This window comes from Bombus bifarius, unplaced genomic scaffold (genome assembly GCF_011952205.1).
Source record: "Bombus bifarius isolate JDL3187 unplaced genomic scaffold, Bbif_JDL3187 scf7180000008265, whole genome shotgun sequence".
In the NCBI taxonomy this organism is placed as follows: domain Eukaryota; kingdom Metazoa; phylum Arthropoda; class Insecta; order Hymenoptera; family Apidae; genus Bombus; species Bombus bifarius.
This window is the reverse complement of record NW_022884550.1, coordinates 22991-45146: the sequence shown is the minus strand read 5'-3', so window position 1 is coordinate 45146 and position 22156 is coordinate 22991. Positions and strand designations below refer to the sequence as shown.

Genomic DNA, 22156 nt, shown 5'->3' with positions numbered 1-22156 from the left:
TAAGGAATGAATCTACATATGTATTATGTTTATGATGAAGGGATATGACGTTTTAGTCAGCTGATGGCGAGAAGTTAGCTGCGGTCACCTGTCAAGACGCCATTGTTATTGTGACAATTTTGTTGCACTGAGCTACAGTGTTCTTTGTCTTCTCCTGCAGTTCGTGGTTTATAGCGTCGTATTTAATATCGTGATAAATTATACGCGTTTACGTACCGTTCAATAAATTGAACGGACATAAGACATCGTAATGGGTCTTATTTGCTCTACGGCACAGGTAAAAAGATTAACTTAAATAACATTTGTATCTTTTTTTCCCCGAACGCGTCTGTATGACTTAAATCACTGGTTGTGTATATCTCACTCAGTTTAATCTGATGATTCTGTCGGCTATTTTGTCTTACGAAAATAATGTTTTTCTTCGGTTAGTTAAGATTATACGAGGAAAATTCCATGAATCATCGAAACTTAATTATGATCTTGATTATGTCATTCTACTGTACATCATATTGATTTTTTTTAAATTCTTAAAAAGAATCTGTAAATATTAATTCTCCTGAAATAAAGCCAAAACAACTTCTACAAAATAAGATATAAAAATTACTTGATTTAAAAAAAAATTTATAAATTGTACAAGATAATACCTTAATACTATGAATAAATACAATTGAGGAATTACTGATAGTAGGGGTGAACTCAACAAAAGTTTATTTTGAGAGAACAGTGTTAAACTTTTTTCATATGCGCAAACTCAACCAGCAAGGCAGTGAGCACTGTGGAGTTTACTTCTATTATTAGAACTGTAAACGGCAAAAAATGTTCTTTATTTTCAACAAAACCTTGTTTTATATTGAAACAAAAAGGTATCTTGTCAAATGTAGTCAGAAATATATATATATATATATAAATATATTGTTTACCATAGATCAAGTTGATAAAATAACAAAATTTTTCACAAAATGTTGATTTTGCCTTTACTATTTGTAATGCATCAATTGTTTTAACACAAATAAAAGAAATATAACCTAAATGGAATAAACACATATAAATACTTTTGTATAATTCATATTGATTTGAACATCTTGTTATATAGCTTGCTTGCCTTTGTGGAAGCACAGCTTGCAGTTTCTGTTGCTCCCAATGTCCAACATGTCGCAACAGTACAAGTACTCGTATTATGTATGCATTATTATTAATGCTGGGAACAATTGCTGCTTGTATTACATTGGCTCCCGGTTTACAGGATGCACTTAAAAAGGTAAAGTTTCAAAATATGAAAATATTGAAATGAATCTCAAATCAAATATATATATATATAATATCCATATATATATAATAAATACAAGAATATACATTGTCTGTATATGTTATGTGTGTAGGTTCCATTTTGTACCAATAGTTCAAATTACGTACCATCAAAATTCACTGTTGATTGTGAATCTGCTGTTGGATATTTAGCAGTCTATAGAATATGTTTTATTATAGCCCTTTATTTCTTCCTAATGTCAATTATGATGATAAGAGTAAGAAGTTCTAAAGATCCTCGGGCTCCTATACAAAATGGGTATGATAAAATAATTTAATATACAATATACATTATGGACAATTAATTTAATATGTGGATTCTATTTTTAGATTCTGGGCCATTAAATATCTTCTAATAATTGGTGGAATAATTGGTGCTTTCTTTATACCTGAAAAATCATTTGGGACAACATGGATGTATTTTGGTATGATAGGAGGCCTTCTTTTTATTATTATACAATTAATTCTGATTGTTGATTTTGCCCATACATGGGCGGATAATTGGGTAGGAAATTATGAAGATACTGAATCAAAAGGATGGTATGTTTAGTTGTTATATCATTACAATTTACCTATTTTGTAATTATTATAAAACAAGTAAATTTCTATTATTAATATAAATTTATATAATTAAATATACAGGTATGCTGCACTTTTGGGAGCAACATTATTTAATTACGCTGTTTCTATTACTGGAATTGTTCTATTGTTTATATACTTTACACATGTAAGTTTTCATATGAAATAATTATAATTTTTATTAATATTTAGCTTTTAAGTTCATCTCTGTTTACTTTTGTTCTCTCTTATAGGCAGATAGTTGTGATTTGAACAAATTTTTCATATCTTTCAACCTGATTTTATGTGTAATTGCTAGTATTATATCAACTCTATCAACTGTGCAAGAACATAATCCACGATCTGGTCTTCTTCAATCATCTATTGTATCCCTGTATGTTGTTTATTTAACTTGGAGTGGAATTTCAAATAGCCCAGGTATATATTCTGAACATATGAATGTAATATATTAATATTTATTTATATATTAGTGAAAATTATTTCATATATATACATAGTGAACATTTATTCATATATATTTATGTATGTCACTGTCTTTGTGTTATTTACAGATCGTGAGTGCAATCCTGGATTTTTAGGGTTAATTTCTGGCAATGATGCTGATGCAAAGAATCGTGTTGCCTTTGATAAGGAAAGCATTATTGGATTAATTATTTGGTTTAGCTGCGTACTGTATAGCTCTTTGCGTACTGCATCTAAATCATCAAAGATTACAATGTCCGAAAACATTTTGATCCAGGATAATGGAGCTGGTATGTAAATGTAGTTGTATTTCACATAAAATTGGTACATGTTTCTTTTCATTTAAGCTAAATAATAATTAAACGTAAGTCTTATTCTCTAGTAAATATACACAAACTCATAGATTTCATATACCATTATTGATATATTTATGAGTTAATTTTATGAAAAACATTGTCTTATGCATGCATAGTAAGACTATGTATGTAAACATACACTAATAACTTGTTAAAGTGTCTTTAACAAATTGTACTTTCTTTGTACAGTAAGGAATGCAGGAGACCAAAGTCTTATCAACAATGAAGGTAGGCACACACTATTAAATTAAAATAGAATTCAAATTCAGTGTTTCTATCCCTCCTGTTTTGTTTTATTTGAAAAAAATGTAGCATCACATAATATGCATATAATATATTTTTATGCATTTGCACAAATTTAATTAATTCTCAAATTTTAGTACAGATAAATCACGTAACATTTATTTTTTAGAAAAATCAAATTTTGAAGTATAGAATATAATCGTTATTTATATAGTATTCGTTTAGTAGTAGCGTGTGCCTTCTTTCACTATTTTGCGTATTTCCGTTTTTACATTTTTATATTCAATTTTTTGACAAAGAGTTGTCATATTTTTAACACAAACATTTTAAGTTATCAATCAAAAATATAATTTTGATGCTACATAAAAATATATCTTTTTCATTGTTTTTTGTTTGCTAATCTATGTAATGTTGCTTGGCTTAATATTTTCCTTTTTATGTGCCGCATAGCTTGAAACAAATTTATTTTAATGTGCATATATGTAGTATTACTTGTGAGCCTAGCAGTGTTGTTAATCCTAACAGGAATATTTCATACATCGATAACTGCACTGTAGATAAATATTTTCTTCTCTTTTATTCCTCTTTTCCCTAATTGTAATTAGATTATACTCCGGTAGAAGGTCGCAATCCTGATTCAGAAACTGGAAATGAAGCTAAAGTTTGGGATAATGAAGAAGATGCTGTAGCTTACAACTGGAGTTTCTTCCATCTCATGTTTGCTCTGGCCACTTTATACGTTATGATGACACTTACTAATTGGTATCAGTAAGTATTTTTTATTTACTTCAAATAAAATCATATACATAATCTTATTATTCTATATATATATATATATATGAATATTATTTTTATTTTATAGGCCAAATTCCAATTTGGATACCTTGAACTCTAATACTGCTTCAATGTGGGTAAAAATTATATCTTCCTGGATGTGCTTAACGCTGTACATTTGGTCATTGATAGCTCCAGCAGTATTAACAAATCGAGATTTCTCTTAAATACATTATCTTTACATCAAGAGTGGTAATTAGCAGGTATATAAATTTATATGATATAAAATGATTAATATATTAAATCATTCTTAATCTATAAACTTTAATCATTATTTGTGAGCTTTCATAGACATGTTATATTTATATAATATATATGAAAAGATTACTTATTTAATTAAACTACATAGAGTCTTATGGTATATCTTTCAAAATCTTATTTATTTACTTACAATATTTAGCTCAAGGTATAACAGTTGTGCCATTAATGATGGTAGTATGTTCAATAATTAATGATTAACATAAAAAGGCATATATTAATAAATAGTTACACATATTCTATTATACAGTTTTATTTTTTATTTTTATTATACACAATATATGTTTGTATGGAGGTAAGAATAATTTATTATAAAAGCTAGAAATTTATGCTTTTAGATATCTTTTATATTTGACATTGATTACTTTTGTTAATTTTTCTATATATATTGTTTTCTTTAATTTAGTAATTTCTTTTTAATTTCAGTGTTTGCAATGCCTCTATAATTAAGACTTTATTGTAAAATTTCCATCTGTAGAGTGATAACATTGTAAGTATCATTTGATATATTATTCTGTTTGATATATTTTTAAGTTAATTTGTTTTAATATCATTAATATAATACATTCGTACATATTAAGTAGTAGATTTAGTAGAAATAGTTTATAAGCTTTTTTTAAATGAATGCAGATTTTTATTGCGGGAAACTATATTGTTTTGAACAACAATGGGTTTACAGTCAGTTTCATATAATGAAAATATAAATTATTTCTTGTATATATTTTAAATGTTCAAAATGGAATCATTTTTGTTCTTGTATAGAAATTAAATTCTAATTAAAATTGTTTAAATTAACAACATAATATTAAAATATATTCAAGTTCTATATATCTATGTATATATATATTTACAAATTTACTATCGCATTTTACATTTAATAACTTTAATGTGATAATAATTGTATACAAAAATATATTCTTTTTTAATGATACTCTTTATTCTGATTAAAATAATAAACAAATCAAATTCAATAATAAACAATTTTATTGCCCCTTAATAATTACGTTTTATTAGATGATATGTAAAACTTAATCCAATTATAACTAGAACAGACATAGCATTATTAACTGAAGAATCGGTGCAATAAATATTATTTGTTAATAAAACTTTATTACGTCATTTATAATTTTCACCAATGTGTAGTTCATTCAAAGTTTAAGAAATATGTTCAGAAATAAACGCAGTAAATTTTTTGTTGCTATGAATGTTCTTAAATATTCTTTTGTAACGGAGTAAGTACAATAAAAAAAAAACGCTCTTAAATAAATAACACTGCACTAAAATAACCAGTTAGACATTAGTCCGCGCAACATAATATTTAACATCTACAAAGATTTAAAAAAATGTACTATTAAAATTACAAAAATACATATTATTTACAAGTACTTATATAAATGAAATTTAAGAATATTTATATAAATTATGATTGTTCTTAGCTATCATATACATCGTATACGAGGCAAGCTATAGGATTTCATCTTACTAAAAATGAAATAAAGATCATAGGCACTATTTACAGTAGTTTTGATTAAATTGCAATTATTTGGTGAAAAAATTATTGTTGTTTCAACGATTTCGTCGTTGTTTCTGGCAATGAAGATTTTTTCATTAAATAGCTTTTAATATTTTGAAATGGCGTATCAACTAGTAAAGTGAGAACTATTGATAAAATAAAAATCCATAAAAATTCATGTAGGTCAAACTGTAAAAAAGTAAATATATTATTAATAACTGTATTTATGCGTAGGTTTACATTTACAACTTACTTGCATGCTGAAGAATGCAAAATGTCCAGCACTTCGAGTTCTTCCGACATTGTAAAAGTATATTGGAAACTGTGTTAAATATATCGCATAACTGAGCCTTGTAGTAATCAGAAATCCCTTCCACGCTAAAAGTCTACTGAACCAATCTATAATTTCAGTTATTACATTCATATCTATTTGTAATTGTATAACTGTATGAATATCTATTATCTATATTTCATAAGATGGTTTTTACCACTTGTATTCCCAGTATGGTACGTCACAGTTGCCCATGCAAATATGCTGCACCAGCCAATGGGAGCAAATGCATTATACATTGCAGCATCTATTGGGTTATATATATAATTTATGGATCCCATACGTGCAGGTCCAAAGAATGCACAACAGCACATGAATGTGCATAAGATCCAACCTGTGTAAAGAACCATCTAAAAAAGATATGGAAATAATTAATGTTACATTAATATCTGTAGATCATATATTATGCTACTTACTTTATTCATCTTGTAATCTTTTGGCAAATATCTTAACAGGTAGCCCATAAAAATTCCTATTGTGTAAACTGTCAGTCTATGCGATGGCAGAGTATATGAAAAATCTGCAGTATCGAATAGTTGTTTTATCCTGTAAACATATAAATAGATTAGGAAGAAGAAGTATAGATATGAAGAGTATAAATATTCAATAAATACTCAGTCAAAGTTTCTAAATTCATTAACTTACGAGGTACCAAAGAAGACATAATTGCTTAATTCTCTGTAATATGTTACAAAATATCGAAGTGCCGTTGAAAATAAAGCACACATAGTAAGAACAATAGTCCCGATCTTTGGCTTTTTATAAAGGAGAAGCACCATCAAAGGTGAAAGAACGAATAGCTGCGTGTCTATGCCTAGGTGATGAGTATGAGTAAGACACTAAAATTGAAAAAAGTGCTTTGTAACTAGAGATACATAATTTGTTAGTATATCTTATCCTATTATATAATTTTACAGAAATTAATGCGTGACTTATACCATAGATTCGAATCCAAAGTAATTATGAATAAATAGAAAGTTTCTCCACCATGTTCTCTTGCAAATATTTGCATGTTCGGTTATCACCAAATTCCATTGTGGTCCAGAGCCAGTATAAGGTATTACATATGTGCATAACAATATCAAGGTTGCTAAAGGTGGCACTATTCTAAGAAGAAAAATTAGTATGCAATTAGTAATAGATGCTGAAATTTGATCTATTGGATTTGATCAATTTATTTTGATCTCTATTCATTTTTTAACGCATTTGAAAGTACAATGCATAAAAGATAATATAAATCATCTGTATCACCTGATTAGACGAGATATGTATTCATCTTTTATGTCCAAATTGCCAGTCTTTTTTAGTTTCCCAATAAAAGAATATGATGTTAAAAGACCAGAAAGCATTATAAATGGGTCTGTGTAAAGGCTGGCAGCTCTTCCTATGACCGTCCATGGTTTACCAAGATACTGAAAAGTATTAAATTATGGATTCCCTCGTTAGAATTAGAAATAGAATCAATGTTTATTATAAAATAATCTCCACAGATAGCGCGATCATACCTCGCTCATTTCCGTTCTGTTTGCGTAAGGATTAAAGAACAGAGCCATGCTTTTATGAGCTAAAAGCAGCATTAGAGCATTTATAGCTCGTATGCCATGAAGTGTAGCTATGTCATTTTGCCTTCGTTCTAACGATATAAGCTTCTTAAAGTTACGTTTCAAAGAAAACGATAGAAGTAATTCGCTTGCTGGTATTTTGTAATGATCACAAAGAGCTGCTACAATTGTCAAGACAGATATAGCTATGAAGAGTAAGCTGAAAAAGGTATCGGTTACCATTTTATTCTCTATTCAAGATTCAGCACACTGTGCATTATGAGAATTATTTTCCACAATCTCTAGTTATTTATAATAAATAATTTTTCAGATATTTTTACCTAACAAATATAGTTTCCTTTGGTACAGGTTCTTTCGTTTTTACTTGACACATTTCTTTGTTCACCTTCACCGTAACTTTTACGCCAGTTTGTGAGGTGTATCTATTAAGGATCTCGCGAATAGACGTCTCGACATCTTTGAAACTACACGATGCTGGAGTACAGACTGCCCAATTTACTATATTAAATCGAGGTACTCGATGGCCAGACTGAAACCAGAAAAATAAATTGTCAACTAGAGCATAATCGCCTCTTACAGCTTTTGAGAATTTTAGCGAATTTCCAAGAACAGAAGCAGGAATAAAAGTGAAAGATTGGGATTAATATCTCTTGGCAAAATATTATTCCTACAGAGAAATATAGAAAGAATTATAATAATCGGACGTATACGGGATTTTTTAGATTGGACGTTTCATCATTGGTAAATGTCGATGATTCTTTAATACGAAACAGTTAAATGTTGTTAGAGATTTAGTGAAAACTTTGTAGAAAAATATCAGAGTACATAACAGTCAAAATACCGTACTTTGGTATTTTCGTCACATTCTGAAATACACGGTGTAATTCCAATGCGAAACGTGTTACAATCAACGACACGAAACGCTTTCTCGAATTACGTTACGTTATCTAAAAGTATTGTATTGATTGTTAAACTTGTAGAAGTTGTCGCAATGAAAGTAGACCTGGTCTATTATGAAATTCTGACATAATATCTTTACAAATTGTATCACGATTCTAACTGTTTGACTAATAGTTTTATACAGACAGACAAATATTTCATTTGAAAACGTTTTTGGTACGATTATTTAAATATACATCGATGTAATTTATAAATTAATACGTCTTGTCGTCGTTTAAACATTAAACATCGAGAAAATTATTCTTCGGAACGGAATACAATTTTGCATTTGCCAGCAACCGAGATACGTTCCATAAAAAATCATATTGAAATGTTTTTCACCGAAAAACCTGAGAAACTCTGCAAGGATGGATCGCTCAAGTTGCGTGAAAGTATGAAATATATGAAATTGATAGAAGATACGAAGGATTCAATGGCGAAATTAGCTGCAGGAGGACTGAGATCAGCAACGAAGAAGATGCGAATGCAGAGGAAGAAAAGACGAGCTTGCATGGGGTTTACGTCTAATTTACGTAAGCAGGATATATCTAACTATATTTCCAACAAGGTTCCAGACAAGATTGTAAGTTGCAGATATGTTTCATATATATCGACAAACGAATGGTGAAATAAACGAATAATTGGTTTTATTCGCCAACGGCCTCAGCCATGCAGGAACTACCGGTTCCCATAAGATACCGGTTCCCCGAAGTCAAACTGCGTTGGACACGGTTAACTCGAAACGGGTGACCGTGTGCTGTTGGCGCGAAAAAAGAAGAGAGGAAGAGACCGGGAGAAAAATTGGAATCCGTTTGTAGCGATATTGGCAAAGGTCCGAACGCTGTAAAACAAAAATACGCGATGAAACGAAGTCTAACGGGAAATTGAAATCCTGTTAATACACAGATATCGTGGTTAAGCGATTAATGGACTGGGAAAAGGAATTTTGCCCCGTTGCTACAGCGTGCCAGGCTATCCACCGCAAATGCCGTACTTTGGAAAAAAGTTGCACGTTATAATTGGAAATATTTTTCCTGTCCTTTATCTGTTTCGATGTTATTGCGACGTAGTTTTAAATTGGTAAGGTATTCAGCGATTAGGAACTCGCGAGATCGGTAGGTCGCAAACTGTTTGTGCAAACTCGTATTTTTATTTTTGTATCGCATTTGTCTCGATTGTATCTCGCGAACGGAGACAGAACATGCGCTCGCACGAACCTTTCTCGTTGCTCTTTCGTGTACAATCAGCCCCTTAAGCGGGTCCCGCACGTTCTGCTACACCCTGTATATTCTCTCGGTGTTTTTTTCTGTTTGTTTTAAGGAAGAACCGCTGTTAAAAAGGGGAGCCTTTTTCTCATAAGAAGAATAAATAAATCGGGACAATAAATTAGCAGGCAGAGGCAGAGGAGTCGTTACAAAGTTTCTATCGTCGATGGCAAATGACACAAGGGACATGTACGTACGTATATAAAGTGGCGTAGTGTACGTAAAAAGGTAAGCAACATTTTGAAACTTAAAAGAAATTGCTTCCTTGAGAATCTTAGTTTTGATACGTATTCGTTGTTTCTTTCTATGCCCAGTTTTCAATCGCAGGCACACGGTTTCCTATTAGCGATTGTCTGCACGCTTCGAGGTGGCAGGTGTCTCGCTTAATATTCACAATACATTGCTGTTTTCGCCGCAGCTACGGATCAAATAAATTCCTTTCGTCTTATCCTCTGACAGATATCTCCTGTCGCGTCTCGATTTACGCAGATGCCTACGTACAGTCCGCCGAATCGATTATGCATTCGTCCGTAATAACGCGTTAACATTCTACGAGTATTTTCACGGTGCAAATTCTCAGACGCCAGATTTCTTCTTGATGATTCGAGTCTAAATATAATCGGAAAAATTTACGGACTCGTCGCTCTTCTCGAGGTCTCTTCCTCGGAGATTCTTCTGCAACTTTGTACGTGCAACCTGAATTACGAGGAATAGACGAACGAAATGAATTGGCAGAAACGGATATAGCGAAATGGAAAATGTAACGTATTCTGTACGACTCGTACGATTGTTTTGTAACATGAAATTTATTTGCAAGATTCATCGAGCGTTTGTTCGCGTTTATTAGCTCCTGAATATAATTCTCAAAGTCAATGATACCTTGTTGATAACGCTATCCGTGACGATAATAACCAGATATTTTCAATATTTAGTTTAAGAGACTTCAGTTTGGACAAAGTTGAGTGGCATATTATACGCTTTCGTACGAAACGAAAATAATAGAATAATAATACAAAGAAGCAAATTTAATATATTTTCAGCTACGACAATCCCCTTTGAAGCGCCACACAGAATCGTAAAAGGAATAAAATGTGCGAGAAATTTCGTCGCCGGTCGAAGAAACGAATTTCGTAGATCGCAGATGCCACGTGAAATATGTTAATGGGAACTATAAATCAGTCATTCTTAAACGATAATTAAACCGATTTTCTCTAACGTTTCTATCCTTGAGTGTAAAAGCCACGATATTCAATCGAAGCGTTAACATCAACGCGAAGAAACATTGCTTCTGCGGTTTCGAAGAGACGGCAACCACACGTACACGTAAGTACTTACATCGGTGACGTTGCTTCTGAAAGCATAATGGGAATGCACCAACCGATGAAGATGCCTCAGATCTAGGCGAGACTCGTCGACGGTCAGCTGAAGGTACGCCAAGCAATATTGCCCTTGAATTCCGTCGCTTCCTTCGATTCCAACGCACTCGTCGAAGTCGCCAAACTGATTTATATTTCCGTTTAACAGGCCAGACGGTATTTTCGCCGTTGCATCGTACACTTTAAAGAGTAATAAGAGAATTATTGGAAATGACGATCACAGGGAACAGACCACCACGAATACATATTTTTGTTCTTCTCTTCATTTCGATGTCGCCTTACGACCGACGAGGAATATTTAAAAAATCAGCCGAACCTTACAGCTCCGGACAAAAGCTTATAGTATGTAATTTTTAATGGCTTCTTGCAAAACCGAGAAATTTTCCCATGATCTTATTTCGTCATATTTGGGAACTTTAATAAAAATGCTGTAAAACATAATGTAGAGGCTGACGATAAGAAGAGTCTTTGAATGTTTTTAAAATCGAGATCGTGGAACGGTTGACGAGAAGATTTATTGAAATTCAATCGTCTCATGAATAATGTGGTTCCCCCTAGAATGATGTAACGAAGTAATAAAGCTGCAAAGAAGATACGCTTACTCGTGTTTAATAGATATTTAAATTATTCAGAGTGTGGCAGTAAAGTACAAGCGAAAGTACAGTTTGAAAAATAATCGCGATATCTTTCGTCGAGAAAGTCTGCCACGGGTAGAGATTCTTCGCGATAAAATGGATATTCCCGATAGGCGAAATTATTATTAGTATTAATGTAATTGTGTAGCGCGATTATACTTACTTTTGAGAGCCCACAAAGTGAATTTGGCAAGCTCCCGATGAAAAATGTCCGCGTGCCTTTTGCATTCTCCGCTTACTCGTCCAACACTGGGGTCGAAAGCTGGAAGAACTTGTAACAATCTCCTTGCCTCTCGATCAATTTGCTCGGGAAAATCGTCTAAACAGGAAACGCGAATTTCTGTGATTAGTACGTGTTTTAAGGATTTGATTTTTAGTTGGATCATTCGATATATACTTTAAACGAAACGTTACACGATGCGTGCTGAGTTTAACGAGCAAATAGTTCATTTTTCCAGAATAATGCATTGTATTCGCGCTACTTTTGCCGACAATGTCACATCCAAATTTGTCTCATCTTAACTAACGATCCTAGAAAATCTAGTAGACCGTGGGTGGCCGATAACTATCGTCACAGCCACTGTGTAAATTAATAAAAAAAAAAAAGAAAAGAAAAATTGGTTAACTTGAAAACACGAGAAAGAGAGCAAGTCCAAGTTCGATCAAGAGGTCTATCACGATTCTTCGACACGCGAAATCAAGATCGAGACAAGGTTGATTCAAGAAAGACTTTCACTTCGTTCGGTGGTCTCGAGGATACAGCTGGTATCGCGATGAAGTAACAGGCATGTAAGTACGTGTTCGGCGTGCAAACGGAGATTACAACGCGAAACTAAATGCCAGTACCAGCCGATGGAGCTTCTGTCATTGTCATGCTGACGCTCACGTTCGGGTACTGTTTCTACAAACGTGATATTTTCTACGAACTTGATCAATGGCTATAGTGCCCACGGTGCTTGGCTATCACGGAAGACGTTCTAGGACTTCGGAGAAGGTCAAAGTACCGTTTATGGTAGCTCGAATAGTTTCGTCCAGGGACATATAAAAAAAAGAAGAAAGAAGAAGAAGATATGACTCGTGGACATGAAACTGTTCCGACGATATACGTCTCGTATCTTGGACCAATTGTCGTCGCTTGCATATTCCACTGACTAGTGGTCAGTTGCTTTGTTTCCTTTCGGGATTGCCAGATTTCGTTCCTTATCCTTTTTTTCTATTATTTCGACCTTATGTCACATCGACGTCCATTTCTTCCGATTTCATCGACTGGATTTCTTCGAGGTGACTTACAGTCTTCGACGCTGATCTTTGGGCTCTATATCTTCGCCATTCGCATAGCCCATGTTTGGTAGATGTTGTCTGGTCGCTGAATGTAAGTCGGAGATTCTGTCTTTCTTCGGACAGAGTTCGCAGGTATCTTCGCGCGTCGAAAGATACCTGGAGGATTAGGACCTCGAAATCCGCTGAAGGATCTAGAGGCTCTCTTCCTCCGCAAGATCGAGGAGCTCCGAGAGAGTCGCGAGCAACCCCCGAGCGCGTAGTAACCCGATTGTAATACCCCGTAGTAAACAGATGGGTCGCCAAGAGGAATTAGTACTTTGCCATGGTAAACTGCCAATTAAAGGTACGTTTCTTGGGCTTGATGGTCATCGTCGTTCGTTTACTCTCTTACTTACTTTCTTGTTACTCTTTTAAACCGGAGACCGATAAGAGCGCTCGCCAATAGTCGCTAAAGGTGTATGCGACCTAAAATCTAAAGTAGGAAACAGATTTATCCTCTTTTCGACTCGCGTTCACTCGCAAGAGTATTTCTTTCTTGGTCGTGTCGTTCGTTTTATCATAAAACTGCCTCATATGCGATGCAAAAGGCACAATTGGGAATAAAGAAGTTGGCGGCCCGGTATTAATAAATTTGTTGTCACCTTGAATATTAAATCGAGCTTGATATGAAGCGATTTCGACATTGATTTGAATCTTGATGCGATGTAAATGAAAGCAGCCGCGCTAATGAATGTGAAATCACGTATGTAATTGTTGGAACCTAACGCGCGCCATACATATGTACGATCGTTGGAATACAGAACAATACGATCGTTCCAGCGTTTAACGTCAGCGTTACGCCTATCGAACGAATTTAACCCTTAACTGTAAAAACTTTCGTCGAAGAAAATCGCGTATATGTCACGACGAGCGAGATTTCACCCCGGTAAGTCACAGCACGACGATATTAGAACAAAAGTGCCATTTCAAACGCCATGGTCCTCGGGAGTTAATGACGTTCGTTGCGGATGCCACGCGCAAGATTAATCCTCGTCGAAAGCTGATAACTCCGCGAATGCGTTAATTCTTTCGAGCTTGTTCTCGATTATCCTAATTTCAGTTATCTCGATTGCGTTGCCTCTACGGATAACACGGCGAAATTGCGAGAAACTCGTTTCGCTGTCGTCCACGCGTGTATAATAAAAGAAAAAAAAAAAAAAAAAAAATCGTAGAACAGGTGAGAACGGGCAGTTTTATCGATTATCCGGATATCTCGTCGTGTCATATTATCTGTGAACTCGAGAGGTTTCACATACCGCGTATTTTTTTTACGTTTTTGTAGCTGCACCGTGGCCGCAACGTGACGCCGCGAAACACGTTTGGCAAACCTAGCATCGATTGAGACACGTATCAACCTGTACCCGTGAGCTAATTATTAGGCCACTCTTTTGCAAATCTATTACATACATTTACATACATAGTTGCATGCAAATAAATCGTGAGTGAAAGTCACAGCAGTTTTCGTAACAGTCTGTTAATGTTCATTCGAAGTCTCGATATAATCGCGCCAGAGGATGAACTCGATTTCCTCCGTTTTTTGTCGCAATGCAAACGCCAGGCGTTGCAACAATGGTCGACGAACTGTGCAAATAGAACCGGATATCCATACCTTGCCTGTGACAGTTTCGAAACGTCAAGCACAGGGTGGTCCATAAGTCGATTTCCCATTTAAAAAATTCCACAACTTGATTTGTTCTGTATTTCTAAATTTTTGTGTTCTCAGAAAAAAAAAAGTGCATTTCTGAAGCCTATTTTTAGGGGGAATTTTTTAACGTTTTCTCATTCGCCACCCCATGTTGTCCAAGTTCGTAAAAATTGTAATCCCAGTCCTATTTCAAGGCCGCCAGTCTGATGTAACACCGTGTATAATAAAAAGATGTTATACAACTTTCAAGCGAAGAAATTATTTGTAGGTCACCCGGTATAATATGCTTGCGTCTATCAATTATCTTTGATCGATCTTAATCAGCGTCGTTTTATTAGGTTTGTGCAAGCAAATAGTTCGTGCTACCGCTTACAAGCTCATTCCGAAAGAAATCGTGTTAATCTTATCATAGATGAAGTTTTATCTCATATTTTATCTCTTATACTGGTGAATCGATTAATTCGAGTAAACGTGATTAAATGTCCTGTTGCTAATCGTTGGATCTGTTAATTGGATCTTCGGGTTACATGCTCAATGTACATATACGCAGGGGAGAAGCACGATAAGTCGACTTTTTGGATATTTTATTAGGCACTAACGTAGTTGAAAATAAGAATACGTAAGCGTTGAAAAATACGCGACGACTAAGAATATTACGTAATCTTGCAAAAACCATAACTGGTACGTTAAAAATATTCGAGTGTCTAATGAAACGCACGAGTCGAAGATAGCTGGAAGGATGCGGCGAAGTTAATTTCAAAAGCAAAGAAAAAGACAGATTTGTACGTCGAACATCGTATCGGAGTAGATTCCTCGACGAAACGCGGAAAATATGAGTTGCATTTTCACCTCGTGATCTCAACCGGTACAGTTGGCGTTAAAAAACAAACGAAAGCATCGTTGTCTCTGTAAACGATAATGCACTGTTGGTTCTCTATTTATTAGGTGTACACGAAAATAGTGGTCGCGAATTGACGACTATCGCCTCAAAGTTAGCGGCTATTATTTTCTTGTCACACCTAATACATTTGTCGTTCGAACGTAGTTCCGATTGCTCAGCGAGCAATGTATTGGCAAACTCGACGAAGTTGCACAATGAGAGAAGCTGGCTGTTCGGTGTTTCTTCGGTATTTATCGCACTTGTTCATGCGTTTGAATATTGAACAGTGTTACAAATACACTGGTCGAAACGATTAAATGAAGCGGCTCGTTCGCGTCGTGGTTTTAGTATTCGCTAGAGGCTTTATTGACCGAGAATCTCCAAGTGCGCAACATGTACACGCGTTTAAACGCATTTTATCTGCGTTAGACTTTAACCTATGTAAAAAGTATCGGTATACAAGCACACGCGTTAGGTCGCCATAAATTTCTAAATCGTGAGATTGGTTACATTCGTCTGTTGCGAAGGAACAAGCTTCTTTTTCTTTTTTTTTTTTTATCAATATCGATAGGTGTAAATAGCCATTCCGATTGAATTTTCAAATTTGCATACGAATCTTACCAAGAGCGTGCATTTTGTATAATGCGCCGTGACTAAGAACGATCGTACAAAGCGTGATTTTAAAAATGATTTTTACAACACGACAAAGAGTTATGGAAATCGGCGAGGGGCTTGAGATATCGATAATCGCGGTCCTCCGCGCTGGAAGATGTTCCAGGCTCGCGAAACCAGCTAAACCAAGCTAAAGTCGAATTTACGCTGTCTCACTTTGGCGGATGAACGCTGTTCCCATCCTTGTCGTTACCTGCGGATGCTGTAAATTTGGTTCAAGCCGATCCAAGAGCTTTCGCTTCGACGCATTTGCACGAAACGGTCTCCGCTAAGGTGGTCGGATCGCTTAAGAGATCGTCTGTACAAATATATAGAACCGTGTTTCCAGCGTAGCCAGACTCGGCTGCCTCGAAAGCTCGTTAAACCTGTGGCTTTAGCCACACGTACCATTGATCGAGATATCTACCGTATCGTGGTATTTTAATACAGCTTTGATTTCCTTTATGTAAGGTTTCCTTCTCTGTAACATCGTAAAGTTCTTTCTGCGTGGAAAGAAAAGTTTATGGATTACGAATATTTTTAAACAGCCTATCCGAAACACTGGTTGCAAATAATATAAACTTGCTATTCGTAGTACGTCGCTGTCAGAATCTGTATATCGACGGAGACCTGTTAAACCTGTTAAGGTAACGTGTCGAAATAACACGCGCCTGTAGGTCTAAGAACGAACGAGGAAGTGGAACAGCTCGTGGATATTTCATTCGTCATTTTAGATCAAGAAATTTATGCCCAAGTACGAAGAACGAAGGTCAAGAATATTAATATCGATTCATTTGGGTATACAACTTAGGTACGCACGATGAAATTTCTCTGATAAATGACGACAAATGAAGATTAAGAGGTACGTTCTAAGATCAAGTTCAGACGTCCACTCTAAATGTTAAGTAAGAGAAGCTTGGTAATGGCAGAAGTAGACTCGTGGTCTACTTCTAAATCAAAGAGAAACGTAACCGAAAGTGCGATCTAACCCGAAGGAGGATTACAAAGAATAAACGAAGCGAATAACAGACGAAGACCACGCGGCGAAAATATGATAAGTTCACTAACGTATATTGCCGACTGCTTAACTTTAGTCTATTCGATTCGTCGATTAAACGACAAAATAACCCTCTCTTAAAAAGAGGCTGATATAAGGTAAGAGGAAAATAAGTATCGCAGCGATGCACTCGCTGTGAGACAGCGAGACAGCGAGGCAGCGAGAGGCGCTGAACTAAAACCACGTCGATGCATCGCTCGGGTTAACTAAGCTACGCGATCCTTCCTTCTAAGATTGTTGGTCGATGTGGAAAAATGTTGATACCCTTAAAAGAGTATTTTACTCTTCCGACAAATCATTTCTGCCCGCTGTCGAGCTCTGACGATTGAAAACGTCAAGGTCACTGGTGCAATAACTTAAAAGTTGAATGACCGCTTAACCGAGATGTACTTGTGTTTTAAAATTATTACAGTGGCTCGTGAAAGCGTGGAACAGCTAGCTGGAGGCAAACCATAGTGTTATCTATGATCACCATAGATGTCATTCAACCGGCTACCGAATTACCGGAATAAGAAGAAATATAATCTCTTGCATGCTTTTGTTATATCGTCGCGAGGTGGCTTTAGTCGAACTACTGAAATTCGCGCGATCAGAACGATACCAAACACTACCGATCGACGATTTTCAACTAAACTACAGAGATATGTAAGGTGCGATTAGGAGGAAGGAATGACTGGACTCTACAGCGTCTTGTTGCATTGCACCTATTTTGTCTCGCTGTCTATTTCTCGTTCTTTCCCCTGATGCACGCACGTCGGAGCGACACGAGTCAGATAACGTGAATCGACGTAAGTCACCTGTTTTTGTTGTATCTTTAACGCTAACATTACCAGGCCCGTCGTTATTTCTTTTTATTCGTCCGACTTTACGTAAATCTTTATATTAACGAAAATCGAGAAATTGATCAAGATCGGATAACGAGTGGTTTTAGCTAATAAAGGTATAGTGAAATGTAGGAAAGGTTGGTGGTTAAATACGCGTCTGTCGAACGTCGCGTTTGATGTCTTAAAACGAAATAAACTCGCACGTTAGGCTTTTATCTCGCGTTTAATCGACACTGTGCCCTACTGTCCTGTTCACCCGTGATACCACGGAAATGTACAATGAGAACGATCAGAACTCAACTACTTCGAACTGGATCGAACGTGCAGCATGCATTTTTACAACGTTCGCGATTATGTCATCGTGACGAGGCAAGCGTGGACTTGGCTGGCAACGATTACGCGTCCGAACGACAAGTTTCGTTTTTGCCTTCTTTTTCGGAACCTAGTAACATGTAGATACGCTGTGTGCAATATATGGTGAAATTGAGCGTATACAGCAGACGAGAAATTCTAGTATGCTAGATGTGGCGAAATATAGAAAGTAATTCACCAATAAGATAGTAATCTATATTTTCCTGTTAGTTGCAATTTTTCCACTGTAAACACAGAAGCGCCAGCGACCTTCTCTATTCATATTTCTAGTTGCTATTTTTCCTATTATTATTTATTCTCTTTAAAGTTCTACCGATTACTATGGCCATTAGCGAATAGTTTTATATTCGACGGCTACATCGAACTCCGTTCAACGTCTTCGCTCCTTTGCGACAGTCGATAGTCCTTCGTTGGATCAGGACCGACGCGATATCCTTAAGACTATCGCCGGCGTTACGTTTCTCCCTTTCTTCACTGTGCGTAGCACGCTCTATGATTACGTGGCTGATCGACAGTCTCACATTGTGGATCTTACGTTTAACAGGAGGATTGTGTTCGGTTCATTTGCAAAGATATTTTTGCGGCAAGACATCCAGGCTGCGACGATCTCTGTGTCTCGATCTGTTCGTTTTAGCGAGCAAGAAGAATTCACCGCGTATTCGCGGATTTTCCTCTCTTTCTTTCTCTTTTCTTCGAAGTCGAGACACATGCGTCGACGTCAGGCGAACGAATTTGGGTCAAAAAGTGGCCGAAAGAAAAGACAAGGTTAAACGTGATGCACTTTTTACGTGTTCAGGTTCATTGTAAGGACGTGCACGCGGTACAATGGGCAGGGAAATCGTGAGAGGTATACTGGCACTGTGTACGGATGAAAATCGGACTTTAGTAGCGCGCATTTCGAAATATCGAAAGTAGTTTTGCTTTTTTCTGTCATTTGTTCGATCAACGGTCGAGTTTATTTCGCTCGTGCTATCAAACAAAATAACAGCTCTTTTTGCCACAGTATTTGAACAAGTGGACTGCGTTTTTTATACTTTTTTTAAAAACGTCGTTGTAGGATCTTTGATATAGATGGTTCGATCGCTTCGCAACAGTAATGTACGATGATATTTTAATTATAGCAATGACAATATGTATCATAACATTGACCTAATATACTCCTATCTAAGATAGCATCGAATTATATTGCGAATTATGGAAATAAAGACTTATCCGAGAAGCGTAATCGTAAAAATGTGAAGAGTATGTCCAAGTGGAACAGGTAAAATTATAGAGTCGTTGGATTAAGCGAATCGACATCGTAAAAAGACTGTGAGCGATGTCTTTTTCGGGACTGCGAGAGCGGAAACAAATATATACAGAAAATGTATGGATACAACTAAATTATAAATGCATCGAATATAATATGAACGTACAAAGGAGGAAAAGTAGTCTCGTAAAATGATTAAATTAAAATGAGTTAATAAAAATTTCCGTTCCAGAATATGCCCATTTGTATTAATTATCCTAATATAGTTACGAAATATACAGATTTACGTTTGCACTATACATATTTCGAAGGCCTGAATGATATCTATGCCCTGCATAGCCAACCATCGAAAAATACGTCATCGTTGACGTGATCGACCTTCGATGTAACGAATGGGTTTTAGAGGTACACGAATAGCATAATCGACGGTAACTTTTGTAGAGCAAGCGTGGTTTTTCGGTATCGAATTATTTTTAACGCTTAAAATATCGTGTTCCAGGCAATTGACCTATAAATTGTTCTTCAACGATCAGGAAGAAAATAATTATCTTCGTCGAATTGACATCTTCTTAATTCTTCGCAAGTGGTCCATTTATAAAAATTATTAAATTCTTCGTTTAATTGCATGTAATTGCGATAAGAATAATTTAATCGTATCTCCGAGATACGAATAGTTGGGTTGTTCCGTGTCACATTATATTAGAAATAGTAGCTGTATCGAACGGACGATTCATTCGGAAACGTCTTTACAAGCCGCACGAATATTTATTCTTACGAGGCGAAAATTTTCCCAGCAGCATATCGATCGATTCTTCGAATCGTTACGTCGCATGAAATTTTCACGAATGACGTGGTTAAACGATTGCAAAATTACACGAATCACGCGTGCTCTAATGGATGTGTACACCTGGTCGACGGATGCTTCGATCCGAAGAGTCGCGTTTGCCTAAAACTGTCCGTGTCCTATCAACGGCTACTAATCGCCAGTTGGTCGAAAAGCAAGCGACTCCAACGTAAAACTCGATATTGACGACTTTAATTCAAAACGTCAATACCTTTTTTTTATCGATTTAACAATTACGTCATACATGTACGTAGCCGCGGCGTACGTGCATAACAAAATCGTGTTATCGTCTTGGAGTTGCGATACACAAAAATGAGAAAATTAACAAATATAACAAATATACGCGTCTGTTTAGTCGATTGGAACCTCGGCTCGCGATAACGATATGTACACCTCTTGACCATGGAATTGTACAATTTCGCAGGAGACGGCGGACTTTTTACCGCTAATTATCTTGGCAAAAGAACTCACTGTAGAAGGGATTAGTGCGGACATCCAGCTCTTTCGCCCGCCACGTGGCCTCTGTCTGGGTCGTGTGGTTCCTCCAGTTGTCAATTAGCTCGACCAGCGTGAAATTATTGGCCGATGTGCTCTCGTTGCGCGACAGCACTCGGAGGATCTCCTCGTCTTCCAGGGCGTTGAGGCTGCTGGACGTCAACACGTCCACCGGTTTGCCCGCGTACGACAGCTTCATCACTAAAAGAATCGTCCATGCTCTGGCGAATGTTCTCATTTTTACAGAAAAACGAAACGGCCAGGATTCGAATCGACGTCGATTTCTCCGAATTATCCGATTTCGTTTGGGCTATCTCGTCGACGATCACTCTGTAACTCTACGCGGCTTCCTCGACCCTGTTCGGCATAGATCTTCAAGGCTGTAGAGGAACGAGGAACGGTGAAACGGAAGAATCGCTCACGGACCAACTTCGGATGATCGCACGCGAACAGGCTTTGTTTCGCGGGATAAACGCGAAGCGAACGAAAGAGAATTTGCAAAAGTGCACCACCGAATGTTTCACGGACTTCTGTATTGCTTGGACGTCCGAAGGCGAGCTTTATGAGTGATCGTGAGACGACGGAGTTACTTGTGGCCACGAATGGGGCGATAGAAGAGGGGTGAATGCTGCGTTCTTCCTCTCCCACTCTGAACCGTCTTCGAAGGAGCTTGCTAATCCTACATCAATTTGATGGGTATAATCGTATAATTTATAGGATAGGTATCTTCTTCTTTTTTCTGTCGTTCATCCTTTGAATACAACGCGTCTGTGTTTAACTATGTGACATTTAAAAGCGATTTTCTAGCCATCTTTTGCTTTTGTCTTTGATCAAACAACGCTTAGCTCTGTTTACTCGAAATTAGCAAAGCTTTTAGTATAATTAGTATATCGCGCTCGAAACTGCGAGCACCTGTTGGTTACCAGATGGCTGCTGATACTTTAGCAAGCTGATGTTTTAACGATTCGTGGAAACAACAAAAATTAAGTTTAAACGAGAGGCGTTCTAAATTTGATGTTATTTTACACAACTGAACAATGGAAATACGTCCAGTTCTAAAAATGTTATTGTACTGTCGTATCTTTCCTCTTTTTAAATGCTTATCATGATGGTTAAAACGATACTTAATGAAAGAAATTTACACCAAAGTTACACAATATG

The 22156-nt window shown here is 36.0% G+C and overlaps 2 protein-coding genes across 7 annotated transcripts; one reads left to right on the top strand and one right to left on the bottom strand.

Annotated features, from left to right (window-relative positions):
• The first annotated feature begins 86 nt into the window (after positions 1-86).
• LOC117212021 (serine incorporator 1) lies at positions 87-5899 on the top strand. 6 transcript variants are annotated; one of them, XR_004488381.1, is made up of 12 exons: positions 251-277; positions 1094-1258; positions 1380-1564; positions 1636-1845; positions 1948-2032; positions 2118-2301; positions 2436-2636; positions 2892-2930; positions 3551-3713; positions 3808-3982; positions 4464-4527; positions 5785-5899. XR_004488381.1 is itself a non-coding variant. In XM_033456458.1 (11 exons), exons 1-10 carry the CDS (start codon positions 251-253, stop codon positions 3944-3946), a joined length of 1398 nt encoding a protein of 465 aa, XP_033312349.1. In that variant the 5' UTR covers positions 87-250; the 3' UTR covers positions 3947-3982; positions 4464-4690. The 6 variants fall into 6 exon arrangements, 5 of the variants coding, with proteins under 5 accessions (XP_033312349.1, XP_033312350.1, XP_033312351.1 ...); XM_033456458.1 differs by lacking the exon at positions 5785-5899 and having other exon boundaries at positions 87-277; positions 4464-4690; XM_033456459.1 differs by lacking the exon at positions 4464-4527.
• Positions 5574-21233, bottom strand: LOC117212020 (nose resistant to fluoxetine protein 6-like). Its single transcript, XM_033456457.1, has 12 exons — positions 20972-21233; positions 11822-11977; positions 10983-11203; positions 7764-7972; positions 7387-7642; positions 7133-7293; positions 6820-6988; positions 6527-6720; positions 6298-6427; positions 6039-6231; positions 5804-5949; positions 5574-5739 (listed from the first exon to the last, which is right to left on the bottom strand). The coding sequence occupies exons 1-12, from the start codon at positions 21231-21233 to the stop codon at positions 5593-5595; spliced, it is 2244 nt and encodes a 747-aa protein (XP_033312348.1). The 3' UTR covers positions 5574-5592.
• Positions 21234-22156: the final 923 nt, after the last annotated feature.

Excerpts from the sequence above, each read along its gene's own strand:
- LOC117212021 (XM_033456459.1), top strand. The coding sequence starts at position 251 with ATGGGTCTTATTTGCTCTACGGCACAG. Across the intron at positions 1,565-1,635 it reads CGGGCTCCTATACAAAATGG|ATTCTGGGCCATTAAATATC; the intron begins GTATGATAAAAT and ends TTCTATTTTTAG. Across the intron at positions 1,846-1,947 it reads GATACTGAATCAAAAGGATG|GTATGCTGCACTTTTGGGAG; the intron begins GTATGTTTAGTT and ends TTAAATATACAG.
- LOC117212020 (XM_033456457.1), bottom strand. The coding sequence starts at position 21,233 with ATGAGAACATTCGCCAGAGCATGGACGATTCTTTTAGTGATGAAGCTG. Across the intron at positions 7,294-7,386 it reads ACAGAACGGAAATGAGCGAG|TATCTTGGTAAACCATGGAC; the intron begins GTATGATCGCGC and ends AATACTTTTCAG. Across the intron at positions 6,989-7,132 it reads TACATATCTCGTCTAATCAG|AATAGTGCCACCTTTAGCAA; the intron begins GTGATACAGATG and ends TTTTCTTCTTAG.